At 43.7% G+C, this 16,473-nt stretch overlaps 1 protein-coding gene across 1 annotated transcript in view; it reads right to left on the bottom strand.

The window, feature by feature from the left end:
* Positions 1-16,473, bottom strand: part of Slc9a9 (solute carrier family 9 member A9) — a 550,545-nt gene that overhangs the window by 292,567 nt on the left and 241,505 nt on the right. The window contains exons 7-8 of the mRNA XM_052716929.1: positions 6,215-6,353; positions 3,226-3,331 (exon numbers count right to left, since the gene is read on the bottom strand). Coding sequence (XP_052572889.1) covers positions 3,226-3,331; positions 6,215-6,353 — 245 coding nt within the window. The remainder of the gene's footprint in view (positions 1-3,225; positions 3,332-6,214; positions 6,354-16,473) is intronic.

Here is a 16,473-nt window from a genome sequence, read left to right as displayed (position 1 = left end):
TTTCATAATTAATAATAAGTCTCTGTGTTGTGATTTGAGAGCTGGCAGGAGGGACAGAAAAATCTACCTACTGACCCATTTGGCAATGCCTGGGCTCAGGAAGTCTTTCTGGGAAATGGTGGCACATGGATCCCATGTCCAGATCCTGCATGCTGCACTGTTAGTGTGCCAGACAAGCAATCCCCCATGATTGCTGGTCAAGCGTTCCTTAGCTCATTCCATTTTATACTTTACTGCATTCATTGCTGTGTATTCATTTGTTAAGCATTTTTAAAAGGTCTCTAGGTTTTATCTTTGCACCACACTAATTTACCTGTGGTCTAGGATGGTATCACACTGAGATGAGATTAGAGAATTACATTGGATATCAGACCTTCAGATTTCTTCAGAGGTGAATATGAGAAATGACCATAAGAAGAACAAGTCTCCAACTTCTCCAAAAAATTATTAAAGACATTTCCATTCAGGTGCTCAAACTCCCCAAATGATGAAATCTCCTAAAATTTTAGTAGAAATCCCCCTTAAAAATTTTTGCTCACTTATATAAATAAGTGTGACTTCTTCTGATAAGGCTGTTTCAGTCCTGGACTAATCAACATGTTCTCTTTTGACTTTGGCTCCCAGAGAGCTCAGAGCCATGCTTATTGCCAAACTATAGCAAACACACAGCTGCCTAATTTTGAAGAAAAAACTCTATCCCAGAACATGAATGTTTTTATCCTCAACTAAGAGGTCCCATGATATGCATGACTGGTGTTATGAGTTGTCACAAATCCAATTTGGAAACAGGCAAGGATTAAATAACAAATAAACACATAAGTGATTTGGACTGCCCAGGCTTGGTCTTTGGCAATAGAAAATGCTCGTACCTAGCTTGGTTTGAATCAAATGCCTCTTAGGCATCTTGCCTAAATCTGGAGTACTGCTCGGGAGAGCCTGCTGCTGGGTTCAGCCAGAGACAGTGGGGTTTTCCTACTACCAAGGCCCATAGCTGCAACTGCCCATCTTGTGAGGCTCACTCCTTAGTCTTCAAGTATCCACTAAGGGAACCAGGTTGAAAAGGTAAAAGAGCAAGGTAAGAAGAGCAGCAGTGTAAAGTTTCCTGTAGACTGTAACCTTACATATAGTTTCTAGAACAAGATCTAGTTGAAAGGAATCCAGAAGTAGGAAACCTTCATTCATAGAAATAAACCAGTTTTAGGTGTGTGTGTGTGTGTGTGTGTGTGTGTGTGTGTGTGTGTGTGTGTGTGTGTGTGATGTGTGCACTTGCATGGCTTTATTACAAGATACTTCCTAGCCTTTCTAGAAGGTCAAGTATTGATTCTTAACTGTTAGCATTATGTAGGTAATTTCACAATTTAGGTACAGGACAGGGCGCAGAATATGGAGAAAAGGGAAACAATATTTTTGAATAACTGTGACATAAGGGGTTGCCTGTATTGTTTCATTAAAAAAAACATTATCCACCCTAGCCCCCAGATGCACAGCCCCTCAGCAAACTCCTCAGTAACACGACTACATGTCAACATAACAGTCTTTGCATTACAATGATTTAGATAAAGTGCCCAGGAAGGTGGAATCTGGTGGTGCTGTCTTGATTAGAGCATCATGAGAACTTTCAGGGCATTTTTCTGGCTAGAACCCTGTAGGAATGTAGGGCACACAAGGCTTTGCCATGCTTCAGGCCAGCTTTTCACTTGGTCATCACGCTAAAATGATGTGCATGGCAGTAACAGGACAGAAATGACTAGCCCAAGAGACAAAGTAGGTTCCTGGGACCCAATGACCACTCTCTCTTGGAGGCCATCCTAGTCTCCCACAGGGGAGGTTCATTTGCCATAGCTTTAAATCTCAGCATCACCACTCACCACACAGTGAACTGGGGCACCTCTTATTTTTGAGTCTTTCTGTATATTAATGAGATCATCTGGGACAGGTAGTAAACTGGTTTGTGGAACATCCTCAATGGGTATTGATTTTAATTGTTATTTAGGTTATTTATCATTAGAATGAAAATACCCCAAGAACATGGGTCTAACTATGGGTAATGGTATAGTAGAGATTCTCAACACTTGCTTGTCAGTTAAAATGTGGTGGGTAGAAATGGGCCCAGAGCTGTGGGATGGTCTGTATGTCAAGTGTGTTGCTGATTGGTCAATAAATAAATCACTTACTGGCCAGTGGCTAGGCAGGAAGTATAGGCAGGACAAGGAGGAGAATAAAGCTGGGAAGTGGAAGGCTAAGTCAGAGAGACACTGCCAGTCGCCACGATCACAAACAGCATGTGAAGAGAAGATGCCGGTAAGCCACCAGCCATGTGGCAAGGTATAGATTTATAGAAATGGATTAATTTAAGCTGTAAGAACAGTTAGCAAGAAACCTGCCACAGCCATACAGTTTGTAACCAATATAAGTCTCTGTGTTTACTTGGTTGGGTCTGAGTGGCTGTGGGACTGGCAGGTGAGAGAGATTTGTCCTGACTGTGGGCCAGGCAGGAAAACTTTAGCTACAACCCAAGACTGAAATTTGAGAGCAGCAGGAAGTCAGACTGAAGAGCCTTGGTGAGCCTTGCACATGGCAATCACCCAATTGTACAGGCACCCTAGTGCAGCCCATGCAGTGATGGAACAGGCATTTGGTTGAGGAATCCATAGCAAAGGATCCAAAGTCCATGGGACCTTAAAGACAGCTTTCCCTGGATCAACTGCCTGACCTCAGAGGACTCTGTAGACTTTCTGCCATATGGGACATTAGACAGTAGAACCACCCACTGGCTTCTGGCTTTCTGACTTGGCCAGGCAGCTGTGCAAAAATGATGCACACTGATGTATTTATATGTGCACACCCTGGAGAGGCTGCCCACACTGGAGCCTGCTGCTCCTCCATTCTCCCCAGCAAGGCTGGTTGGGTGTATCCCTTCACAGTGCATGCAGCCTTTCCTTTGTAAAGTCATCCATCATAACTATAAGCCAGTCCTTTCAACATCCCCTCCTGTCCAAAAAGGAGAAAAAGAGCATTTTGAAATCATTCTGTTAAACTATTTTGCACAAAGTGGATGAATTATTTTTTTTATTATTTCTCCCCAGGGAGTTCTACAGAGGCTGATTTTGATAGAATCCATTTGATTCACTATTTAAGAGAGACTTCATTTCCTCTCCTGCTGGGCCACACATACAAGAAGCCACATTCACAGGTCTTGCTCACACTGCAGCATGAAGTACTGACCTGTTAAGCCGGCAGCCTCTGCAGACAGGAAGGCACTCCAAGAAAGGAGGAAAAACAGGCCTGTTTCCAGCATCGGGAACTCACGGAGCTTGGTAAATTTGGTCAGGTGACAAGATGTGTTAAGGAAAACAACAACCGCTTTTATAACTAAATCTGCGTGTTGGCTAAGAGGAATGGATTTGGTGACGACAGTTGCAGAGTAAAAGGCCGATTGTTCATATCTGAGTAGGTGTAGCTCGTCGGTCCGAAGAAGAGGAGCATGGATTCCATGCTGCGTTGTAGGCTCAACACACCCATAAAAATTCAAACCAGTGTTCAGATTATTTTTAAAAAGTATCTACTAAGAGTAAACCCATCAGGCTGTGGGTATGAAACTCTCCTGAGTGTGGTTTGTCCCTTGGAGTGTCACCCCAGAAACAGGGCCAGAAAGAAGAAGGCCAAGCAAAGGAGAGTGCCTTGGAGTTAGAGGAGTCCCTTAGAGGAGGCAGTGGTGCTGGTCCCTAGGATGTAGCTGGAGCAGGCTCCTCTGTAGGACCCCCTCCCCTAGGGGTGGAAACAGGGCAACAGATACAGTTATTCCCAGTGAGAGAGGAACTGCTCAAGCGCTCTTGGTATTAATATACGGAGGAGGATTAGTGTTATGTTTAAGTCAAACACCTTTGGCAAACAATGGTTCATTCTGCCGAAGGTGATGCTCGGGCAATAATCTATAAACTATAAATTAGAAGGCAAATAAAGGATGGTGACCCAAGCTGGGCAAAGAATGGGTTATGGGGAGATGGTTAGGAATCTCTGATGATGGGAAAGTGTGACATTGCTAACATGTTTGCTAGGCACAAAGTGCCCTGGAAAAGAATGAGATGCGATTGACTTGCAATCTAGTGCTTTTAGAAGAAAATAGGAAACCTATTCTATGTTAAAAGATGGATAGTGCATGGGATGGATGGAAAAGCATGACCTTTGACCTCTAGGATGGAATATTTGTGTTCAGTCCTTGGCGTGTCTAGCCACTGGGTGTGTGACTTCTGAGCAGTGCATTACTGACCCTCACCTCTGTCCTATGTGACTCAGCAACATGAATAATACATCCCCCCCCCCCAAGTTTGGAGAGTGAAATGTGGTAAGTGTGTGAAAAGTGATTTGTTAAATTTCAGGAAGCTAGAATGCCAAGAGTCAGAATGGCAGGATTTGAAAGTCACTCTCCACTTAGTCACATATCTAAGCCCCTTAGTGCCTCTGGTTCTCCGAGGGAAAGTGGGATGACGGCCTTACCTGAGCATTGCCACAAGCCTCCGTACAGAATGATGTACTCAGAACAGCACTGGCATGCAGTGAGGGCTATGTGAAATTTTCTGTTGGTGGTTTAGGTTAACTTCTTTTGGTAAAACATCCTTCCTGAGAACATATCTCAAAAGATCTGGATCATGTGCAATAAGACACAGGCTTACCTTAGGTCCTTCCCAACATCCCCCTTTGTTACTCAGGAGGAAGGCTTTGCTTCTCATCAGGTTCGCTCTCCTAACCCTTCCTGGTTTGTTTCAAAGGGAAGGCTTCCACTTGTTAGGTTATCAGAGTAGTATATCTAAGTAGGCTAAAGAACATCCTTTCCTTTAACCTTCTCCAGGAAGTCATTAGTTCTGAGTGGAAGTCCAAGTCTAGAGCCTGAGGCCTGTCCTGAGGAGCCTACCTTAGTGTGGACACGGTGTCCAGGGTAGGAGCAGACAGACTGCTGTGTGCACCTGCCTCCTCTACAGCCTGTCAGTAGAGCCTGTGAAAGCCACCAAGTGCCACACAATTACACAATTGACTGTAATGGAGTGCTTTCCATTGCCCCCTGGCTCAACTGTCTCTATGCTCTTTCTTCCAGATGTGACCTGACCTCTGGCAGATTTCTGGCCTCCAGGACAGTTCCCTTTCCTCACCGGCCTGCTCACTTCCGTGTCCACACATTCTGCTCACACCAGCCTGAAGGGAGTTCTGATTTCAACTTTCTCACCTCATCTGTGCTATGAGGGTGAAAAGCCTGGTTTTGAATCTCAGCCCCCTTGCACCCTAGCTCTATGGCCACAGCCAAATTATTTAGCTTTAATTGTCTGAGATTATTCAGCTGCACAATTAGAATAATAACAGGATTTACCTTACAGGATCCCTGTACAAAGTGTCTGAGATAAAAAAAAAAAATGCTTAAGATAGTGGTGGGGTGTCAAAGTTCCCAATAAATTCTAACTGGTATTATTATCACCATGCTCATTATCACTGTTGTGGGGACCCAGAGTTAGTATGGGAGGTCCCTTACCTCCTTAATCTTCTGTGTAAAGAGAAGACATTAATGACATGTCCTATAGGGTGGATTCAAATGAAGAGGTGCCTGGGAAGGTCTTGGCACATGCTACACTTTCAGTTGGTGTTCCCATCATCTTTATGACTACTCTAGTCCAGGCAGCATGTGACCTCTGCCATAGCTCTACCTAATGATTAAGACACAAAAGAAAGCCATACATAGCAACTATGATTTCTTCATTTTCTCCCACAATACAATTGTGAAAATATTTCATTGGTCATTGCCCTGGCGTACCCTATCAGCTGGTGAATGACAGCAGAGCATCTGACTTTATCAACTGCAGTTGATGCTATTCTATTTTGGACCTTGGATCTCCAGTTCTTCCTCTTTACCTTCATATTGTCAGTCCTGGTATCTTATGCCCACAACTTCCCTTAGGTGCCAGTTTGTCTAAGGCTGTCTAAGAGAAGGCACCGGCAACAGCCGTAGACTTGACCGTAGACAGAGAAAGAACCTGCCCGCTCTATTGCTGGTACTGATTCAATGCCTCACGGTATCACCCAGAACTGGGGTGGGTTCAGCAGCGCTGCATCAAATTCAAACTGATCTCGCCACTCACTGCTGAGGAGGTGATTCAGCCTCAGAAACAGTTCCTGCATGCTGGCTGCTCCGAACCGTCCCCAGCTCCCACATGAGGACAAAGGATATCAGCGCTGTGACGACCGCATATGCGGAGCCCATTGCAAAGGAGCCTGCGAAGATCCCGAGGAAATTCCCCACCGACTGGAAGAAGGCGGCAGTGTCAAATGCGTTGGGGTTCTCCTTGGGACTGTAGATGGATATAGAGCTGAAAAGAGAAGAAGGTAGTTTAGTCAGTGATGGTCAGAACTGCACACCCTACCTTCCGGGAGGGGCACACTTTCCAGTGAGACTGGGTGCTGGTGAGAGGATGAGGAAAGAAAGGGGGAAGAGGTCGAGGAAGCAGCAAGTGCCCCTTGTCTTCCAGGCCAGTCCCGTGGTATCCCCATACTACAGCCATTCAGTAAATATTTTTATATTGGGAGAGTCATAGAGAATATTGTTTCCGAGCAAACTAGGCATGAAAGCATGGTAGGTGTATATGGAATCTGCTGAGAAGATAGATAACTGTGAATTATTTAGTGGCCATATGTCTTCACTGCTCTTATATATTCACACATGTTCCTGATAAAAAGTGCGCTTTTATGGCCCGTGCACAAATGGGCCATACAAATCACAGCATGCACAAAATATCCTGCCATGGTCTTGTCGTAAGTCACAAAGCATTTTTTCTCCCCAGTGTAACCCTGTGGAAAAAGAACCCCGATGGTGCACAGAACCCCGCAGTATTAACTCTCCAGACAGGCAAAGCCCCCACTCTCCCACAGAAATGAATAGCAGCAGCCACCCAAGGCCATTTTTCACATCTAGTTATCTTGCCAATAGACAGATCTCCCCAGAGAAATGCAACCCACCAACAGGCAGTCTGGTTAGTTAATTTTTTGTTTGTTTTGAGACAGTCTTACTCTATAGCCTGGTCTGGCTCCAGCTCATAGAAATCCTCCCCTATCAGCCTCTCAAATGGGATGGTAGGCGTGAACCATCACTTAGATATTTCTGAGGATGCTCTATTTGATTTTTTTAAATGGAGGCTTCAAATCCCAGAGTGCTAATGAGAAGGACAAGGTGTGTCCTATATTAGGGACGATGAACTCCTTGTAGTGTCTCATTAAAGTGAGCTGATGTATTAAACCTGAAGGGTTTAGGGAGACAAACAAAGTTAGACTTTAGAATTTTTTTATAGTTTGAATTTTAACATGGAGTCTTTAAAATTAGTCAGGGAAAAAAATTAAGAATTTGACAGTGAATCCTGAAAAGAACTTCATAGCTGTGTGGAGAGGAAAGAGGCACACCAGACATGCTGACTGAGATTAGACAGGGTTCTACAGAAGGTAAGAGTCTTTTCATCAGGCTGGTTAGAGCCTGCTGGCTCTCTGCCTGTAGACACCAGTTAGGAGAAGGAAGGAGGAGTGGATGCCAGCCTTCCACCAGGAAGATATGTAAGGGAAAGTGGGACTTTTAAACGTTCTTTGGGTTTCTATGGATGCCTTTAAACCCCCAAAGCAGGTCAAACCCTTCGACTCTGATCTCTTAATTGGAGAAGGAGGATGATGGTGGTGAGGGGAGCCCTGGAGGGTATGTGAGAGGACCACCTCTGAGGTGCTCCTCCTCCTGTGGAGTGCCCGGCTTTCAGGAAAGCAGGGGCCCAAACACACCTTTGAGTCTTTGTCACTGCCAAGCCGGAGCTGGGGAAGCCAGGGTTTACCTCGACAGTCATCAGCACAACTCTCTATTTCTGGGAAGAGATGTGAAAGGGAGAATCCTTCCCTTTCTTTCAAATAAAAGTATTTTTAATCAATTAATTCACAGTAATGGAGCTTTGTAAATAACTCTAAAGTTCTGGAGGCTGTAGACCTGTGGATCTGGCCCTTTGAGCTGGCACCTCTTCACCCCATCTCCATCTCCTTGGAAATGTTATTTCTGGGTGCTCTTGGTATTCGCAGTGATAGCCGGTGACACCTTATACATTATTTATGAACTGCTTTTCCTCAAACCAATTTCACTTTTATTCAGGTGTAAAAGCTTTCATTAAAGAATATGTATAAAATTTTAAGTTTGATATGTTAAATATATTTTATAATATATGGGAGAAAGTGTACATTAACATAAAGTTCCCAGTATATGACCTCAACTCATCCTGCTGGCCCTACTGATTTTAAAGTATGCTCTTTGGGACGTGTTGTCCTATTTCTGTCCACCAAATATGATAGAGCCTTCGTCTGCCCAACTCCACATGCTTCTCTGTGATGTTTGCCTTACTAGAGGAGAAAGGCATAATAACCCTTGGTCCAGGGAGGTAGTCCATTGAATTTGTTGCTCATAAGTCCTCTAGAATATAATCACCGGGTACATGCTACATGCTGGGTGACACACTACATATGGAGTGCTGAAGACAGGTGGAGAGCACACAGAATGGAAACAAAATTAAGTTCAATAAATATCAGCTGATACATGGAAGACATCTCTAAGCGGAAAATCCTAAGACACGGATGACAAGCACAGTGCCGAATGGGATGTTGTGGGAGCTATAAAACATTTAACAGCACAGAAGAGGAAACACTATTTCATAATAAAGGGGATGGTATTTGATATCAAGTCAACAGACAGTGATGGAGAGAGACTATTCCAGGAAGCGAAGGGAGTATTCAGAGAGGCAGTGAGGAAGGTGAGTTCAGGGCACCATCAAGGCATAGCTGCTGTGTGGTTATGACTGGAACGCAGGAGTATGTACAGGAACCCCTGTGGAGAGGGAGAGTTGGGTGACATGGCATTCCTTAGAGCCTGTAGATCCATGTTAAGGATGCTCACTTATAGAACATTCACTATCTTATGCCTACACTATAATTTTCTTAGTCTTTTATTTGTGTGAGATAAACAGGATCAATTGTGGGTCCTCCTCCACTGCTCCCTTCCTACTTACTACAATAAAGTAGCTGAAGAAAAGAGAACTCAGAATCACATAGCTAGTCAGTTCATGATGTGAACATTTTGTTTCTTATTTATTAAAAACAAAACAAACAAACAACAAGAATAAAAGTAATCCTTGGGAGAAAACAAGAACGCACATGAAAATAGTTGAGTGGCATTTGTTACATTCACTTTAAGACAGTAGTTTCTGGGGTACCAGACAGAGCCTTTGCTTAGATGGAAGTGAGCGGGTGCTGCCGTGGGTACCGGCAGCAATACTTGGGCTTCCTTAAGGAAACCGGTGTTCAAAGCTGGCTTCCTCACCTACACGCCAAACTTTGCTCAGCCTCACTTGAGTCTTGTTCCTCTTTGTATGCCTATGAGCACACAGCCTGGTGCTTGGCATGTGGAAGTCTATGCTATGCTAAAGATGATGGCATGATCTCAAGCATGAAGAAAGAAAGAAAGAAAAAAGAAAGAAAGAAAGAAAGAAAGAAAGAAAGAAAGAAGAGAGGGAGGGAAGGAAGAAGAGAGGGAAGGAAAAAGGAAGGAAGGAAGGAGAGAGAGAGAGAGAGAGAGAGAGAGAGAGAGAGAGAGAGAGAGAATGAAAGACAGTCTTGAAAAAATTAGTCAACTCTTAAAAGGAACTATCCCCTGTAAGAGTTCTATTAGGCATTGAGTAGATGCATCTGTTGGAGTTCTCAACCCAACTCTGAGAATCACTCTTGTACCTTATTCCTCATGTCACAGCTTTGGCACCTCTTGGAGGACCTGGGGCAAGTCATCATACTCAGACTCAGTTTCATCACCTGGTCGATAGAGGTGACAGTATCCCTCCATAACTGTGAGTGTACGATGCACATGTAAAGCTCCTATGTAGATACTGTCAGTTCCAGGGTTATTCGATAAACGCTTATATATAATGTGCACTCAAACAAAAGCCCAATGAAAGTTGTTGGGCCCCGTTATCATCATCGTCATCCTGCTAAGGACTCCCACAAGTCTCACACTGGCAGATAGCAGAGCTCTATAATTTGAAGCAAGCTTTAGTTTCAAGAATGGACAGGAGGGGTATGGTTGGCCTCCTGTCACTCTAAGATTGAGGTTGTTAGAAAGGAGCTAGTCATAGAAGTGGATTTAGAAGAACAAGGCACCATAGCAGTATATTTCAAAGAGTGTCATGTTCATCACAGAGTTCTTGATCAACTGCATCATCAAGGAACACGTCCTGGCAGGCTGGGCAGTGGTCTCCCCAGGGATAATAAGGCCACAAAACTGTTTAAGATGAAACTCATCAGCAATGCCACCTGACTTCTGGGGAAGAATGAGGCAGCAGGGAAGAGGAATACACAGGAAAGAGAAAGACTTTGCAAAAGCTAGCTGTCCCCAGGGAGGCACCTTCTTTACACTGCCAAGGTTTCAGAGAATTGGTCCTCTAGATCTTGCTCCTGGAAAGACATCTTTTTGGGCTCTGGTTTCCAGTCATGACAATAAGCCTCTGTACTGGGTGCAGCAGCTAGGTTTAGAAGCTGGAAATGGCCCAAGATTTAGGTAGCACATACAGAGTTATTTAACTTAAGCCTAAGAGAGAAATATGAAGTTCATGAAGAAATATGAAGAGCAACTTCAGCTCTTGTGACTTGACCCCTGTACCAACTGTGATGGCTGAACCATTAAAGGGTAAAAATATCAGAAGGACAAGAGAAGGGGAAAGGAAGGAAGCTCTCCGTTAACCTGTTCAGTGGCTGTCCTTGAGAACACAGAAGAGGTATGTGTATAGCACAAACTGGTGCTGGTGGCTAGTAGAGTCACTAGAGTTTGGAGGTAGATGGAACCAATAGCTTTGAAAATATTATGACCAAAAATACCCAGTAGTGTTTAAATATTCATCTCATAAGTTGGAAATAAGTCTAGGTTATCGATTTATCCAGTTCAAGAACTGACTGCTCAGCAGAAAGTGGGAAATAAATGTGCACAGGCCCTTCTACCTAAGAAATTTGAAATAAATGAAGTATTGTAACTTGAAGAAACAACATTAATAAGGGTCTTTATTTTTTCAGTGTACCGTTTAAGATTCACAGGCACCACTAATATTCTGTCTACTATTTCTCAATAACTGATTTTTTTATGCCTATAATACAATGGTCCTGAAATGAAAAGGCTTGGCAGCATGGGGAGCATTGAGTATCTGAATTTGAAATAGATCTTGGCTCTGTCTCATTGGCTGTGTGACCTTGATCACATTACTTAAACTATTTGTATTCCCATTTCTATAACATTATAATAGTACCCACCACATAGGGTTGCTATGACAATTAAATGCATTGGCATTTTAAAGCTCTTAAAATGGCATCTGGTGCCTGGAAGGAACTAGATAGTAATTTCTTAGGAAATCTTCCTTCTTCAAACGATAAATTTCTTTCTTTCTATTTCTGTCTGCGCCTCTTTCCTTTTCTCTCTTAGACCTTGGTTTAGTTCTGAAGGAAGGATTTCAAGGTAGATGTCCCGTGAAAACTTTCATCTATATGGAACAAGACTTTCCTGACTATCTAATGGTCTAGACCTCTGAGGGACAGGAACTGTTGGTGCATGCAAAGTATTTAGTATGGGGGATTCTGTGGCATATAGTGAGTTCATGGTGCAAAAGGAGGCAGCGAGGAGGGTGAGCTAAAAGTAGATAAAGGAAGGAGAGATGCTGTGGGAAACATGACTGACAGAGAGAGTACATATAGTAAGGAAAGTATGATCTCATCGGTCCCACCCATGACTTTGATCATCTTTCCATTCTGCATCCTATCGAGCCACCATTTTCCAAATTGTTATAACTAAGTCAAGCATCTCAGCTTCCAAGACCCTTCACTCTTGATATTCTTCAACTGCAGCCCCTTAAAATACTTTGCTACACAGTTACTTATGGAAATGACCCAGCCATGCAATGGCCTCAGGTTCCAGGCAGCTGTGCAGCTATGCCGTACCCTGCATGGTCCTCCTGCAATTTAGGTGACTCTCAGGAACAAGTTTCTTCTGTACCTTTCAACCTACCCTCACTTCTTTGCTAACTTTAAATCAAGGTCACTAGAAAGCTTATAAAAAGTGTTAAGTGAACATACTGTCTCCCCTTTAGAATTTCTATGACTTTAATCATTAAAAAATATGTGAAAATGATTACTACAGCTAAAAATATTTAAAATAACCTTCTATTTTCTCTGTCAAATCTTTAATGGCTAACAAAGAAATTAAAACTATTGGTGCCAGTTCATTGACAAGAGCTCTTGATTAGTTATGACATAAATATGAACTGGCTTTTTTCCTCTTAAAACTTCTCTAGTTGTGTTATATAGAATCCCCCTTTGTGCTGGGTGAATAGTCCTATTGATAAGTAGTTCCATTGGTAAGTAGTTCCATTGATGATGTCTTGGTCAAACTCCATTATTCAATTACTTTTCTTGATTAAAACTTAGTTAAGTCCAGCTTTAAACTTTCAACCTTCAAAGCAGAATTCCTCTTTTCTACACAGAAAGGTCCAGAGAGTTCCAGGTGGTTCCTTGAAGGGATGAGCAGCAGTGAAGTCCTCCTGCTGGTACCTTGTGGCACTGGGTGCTGGAGGGTGTGCCTGGCTCTTGTTCTTGGTGAGACATGCTCTAGTCTCACTTGGCTTCCCGTTGAATCATTCTCCCAGAGACCTCAGGTGATATGCTGTTGTGAACTCCTTCTCAGGTGCCAACTCAACCTTCATTTTCTTTGCAAGCTATACATATTCCTGTTGATCGTCATGGCTTGAATTAGTGGCTGCTTGGCCTCAGTGGCTTTACCTCTTCTCCTGACCTCAGAGAGTTCCCTTGACAAGTCCCCTAGGTCAAGAAACGGTGCTGGTTAGCTGGTCTCACTTGCTCCCCAAACACACCAAACAAGGGGGCCTATAGATCCTTCTCCAGCTGGCTCCTGCTAGAAAGGGCAGCAGTCTCTATGTGTTTATGCCCTGCACTCTGAGCATCCATAACCAAGAATTCCCTTCTTTGACACTGCTTGGAGGGGGACTTAGCTCTCTCCCTTACCGGATGAACTGGCAACTCCAGCTGTCTAGTGATTCAGGGAGCTCCTCCTACTTTGCTGAGGGGAGAGGAAGCATTCCTACAAGGATGGGCGGTATCATTGCATCTTAATACTACAACTCTCTGAGGACATCTCCATCCTTCCAGCTCATAGCACTGGCTGCTTCCTTGAATTCAGTAGTCGGCAGGTGTGGGCCTCTCTACTATGGAGCTCCCATTGCAGCCTTTTTGCATTTGCAACCAAGTCCCTAACCCAATCTGAAAAAACAGAAAAGGCTCATGAGATAAGCACTCTGGTGACTTGTGATACTTAACGTCAGGTGCTTACAGTTTATTTTCTCCCCATCTAGGGTTGGGTTGCCATTCTGCTCTTTGGGACACATTTTAAAAGAGCAATACAGCACAGAACGGCAATGAACTTTCTTAGACGCCATTCCATTTTGTAGGGCTTGTAAGTCACAGGCAAGGACCAGGCAGGAGAAAAGAATTAATTACAGTGTTAGTTTGCGTTTAAAGCTCTCTGTACTAAGAAAAGAAAGATGAACAGAACAAGAAACAAGTGGATCCTTATCTATTATTTATCTTTTAATAACTATACCAACGTGCCCTTTCCCAGGGAACTTGCTTAATTATGAATAAGGAATTGATTTTTATGGGGCCAAGAATTGTGTGTACACATTGGAATTCATTCTGGCGTCTGCCTGCCCATTATTTGGGCTTGTGTTCTGCCAAGGGCTGATGAAGTTCTGTCAAGAGAACCTGCTGTAAAACATAATGGCTTCAGGAATTGGGGGCATTCCAGGCACCCTGGGAGGTTAGAAGAGCTGTCTTAATAATAAGGGGTCTTGGCCAGAAGTTCACTGAGTATGAGCTAGAAGAGTAGGGTTTCACCTTCTCAAGGGCCAAAGGGCCCTGCAGAGGGCTGTGCCAGGGGAGGCTCATTAATTAACTCTTTCGGCTTCTGAAGTATCATTTAATGATTGCTTGCTAAGAGCCCAAATTCATAGCTAGAAAGTGATTTTTCCAGGCCCTTGACAAATATCTTGTCATTCTAATGTCAGCCACGAGAGAAAAAGACAAGGATAATTCTGTGGGACGTAGAGGTGGTTGTGTCATGGCCATACTGTGAGTAATGCACTCTCAAGCCAAATTGGTTCATTCCCCCCACCAATCTCCATTGCCCCTGCTGTGTGCAGACATCGTTCCGAGCACTGGGGGTACAACAGGGATAAAACATGGCTGTTCTTACATTGCAGTGGAGACAACGTCAGCACAGCTAAGCAAACAAATACACGACGACATGGCAGCGGCTAAACAGACGCTGGGGTGGCCTGAGTGGAAGGGAGGAGTTGACAGAGGGCATGTGTGTGCTGGGTGGAAAGGCTGCCTGAAGAGGACTGTGAGGGAAGTGAGCCGGAAAGAACTTCCTGGGCTCTGAAGCAGAGCGTCCATGGAGGGTTAGAGGAGCCACAAGGAGCCAGTATGGCTGGAGGAATGTGTGAAGGGTGAGAGGCAGGGCTAGAGTGAGGATGGAGCTGACTCTTGGGGAGCCTTTCAAGCCAGTGCTAGGATTTTCCACTAGGGGCAGCCACTGAAGAGCTTGGAGGCAGAGGAAAGGTGTACAGAATATTCCAAGTAACAACAGAGGAAGTCAGACAGCTGGCAAGTTGACATCGCAGTACAGCCAAAGACTGAAGCAGCCCCATCTCTCCTCAGCAGCTGGAGGCTAAGGCTTGAACAAGATCACAGGAAAGACAGGGGTAGTGAGGTGGAAGACCAAGGAAAGCACAGGAGGCTAAAAGATAGATGGATTTCAGAGGAGCAGCTGCAGCAAGCATTTGAAAGGTGACCATGCGGAGGTAGGATTGGAGGCTCTGAGGAGAAATGATTGGCCTCATGTTTCTAGTGGGGAGGATAAAGTCCCACAGTAAAATACCATGGGAAGATATTTTAGATTACATTCCCTTTCAAAACGTCCTGATTCTTAGAGCTGAATGAAAATGGGATGGGTTCTACAAAAGAGCCTTGATGTCTCTGAAGATGGAGATGCTTAAGCATAGAATGAAAAGAATTCCTAGCCAGGGCGCTATGAAGGAAACTCATGCACTTGGGAGTTGATAACATGGTGCCAGGAGACTGCTCACTGAAGGGTCACTGACTTAGTTTCCATCTTTCTCCACATCTGCCAGGGAAGGAGGCAGGGCACACAACTGCTGGAAAGGCTGGCACAGCCAGGAAGGGGCAATTGGTCTCTCAAAGGATGCAGCGAGTGGGAACAGTATCGAGAGCAGGTAGGAAGTTCAGCAGAGAATCATGCCCTTGACAGTTTCCTAAGTGGCTCTGGTCCATTAAATCCCAACCTCAAGGTGACCACAAAGAGCCCTTGAGTTTAAAAGTGGTTAAAAAGGAAGGTGTGTGTGTGTGTGTTTGTGTGTGTGTGTGTGAATTATATGTGCATTTTCTTTGAAAGGAGATCCTAAATTACTTTGCAATTTAGCCTGAAAAGTCTTGTCAGAATTAAATTAGTCTGTCGGCTTTGAGAAAATTTCTCTCATACCTAATATTGAAAGTGAATTTTAGATAGCCTTAGAGATGAAAGCAGCTTGCAAACACTCTTAGAATTTCCATTTTCTTCTTTAAAAAAAAAAGCAGAAATAGGAATTTGAGTCTCATGAGCCTGAGTGAGACATGGAGTTTGGGGGGAGTAGAGGAGACAGGATTCCTGTGTCCTATTGGGAATTTCTTCCCCTTTCCCAACTTTTCTGTATCACTAATCCTCATTAATAAAATCTTAGTTCCAACCATCCTGTGATATGTGAAACTTGGAGTCAAATAGAAAAGTTACTGAAAAGTGGGTCCATAGCAACTTACAAGGGAAGTCTAGAATGAAAATGTAATCTTAAACAGGTACAAGTAAGACAAATATTAATCCCCAAGTTTGAAACTAGAGAATGGAGTCAGATTCTCTTTCATTTCAGGTTAATAGAGGACTCAAAATACCTCTTACTCCTGTCTAGAATTTGCCTTGTTAAACATTTTGTAAGCATTATTTCATATAACCCTCACCATAACCCCCTGAAGCAGGTGCATTATTATTTCATTTTGTGGGTGAGGAAGCTATGGCTTAATGAGATTAAGTGGCTTTACCCACTTCATCTTATTCAATCCTCTCAACAATCTAACGAAGAAAGTATTCTCATTTTACACACAGACAGATTCAAAGAGGTGAAATCCTTTGCCCAACTTTACTTGAAGCCATGGAACACCAGCTTCTTAACTCAGGTCTCTGTGAGGGAAGCCAGTATTGCAGGCTAAGAAGGGAAACATTTGGATCCACCACGTGAGAGTAAGCAAATAAACGACTCAGCA

The sequence above is a fragment of the Peromyscus californicus genome, unplaced genomic scaffold (assembly GCF_007827085.1).
Source record: "Peromyscus californicus insignis strain IS unplaced genomic scaffold, ASM782708v3 Scaffold_11__1_contigs__length_118956290, whole genome shotgun sequence".
Lineage (NCBI taxonomy): Eukaryota > Metazoa > Chordata > Mammalia > Rodentia > Cricetidae > Peromyscus > Peromyscus californicus.
The sequence above is the reverse complement of the archived record's forward strand: the minus strand, read 5'-3'. Positions and strand labels throughout refer to the sequence as shown.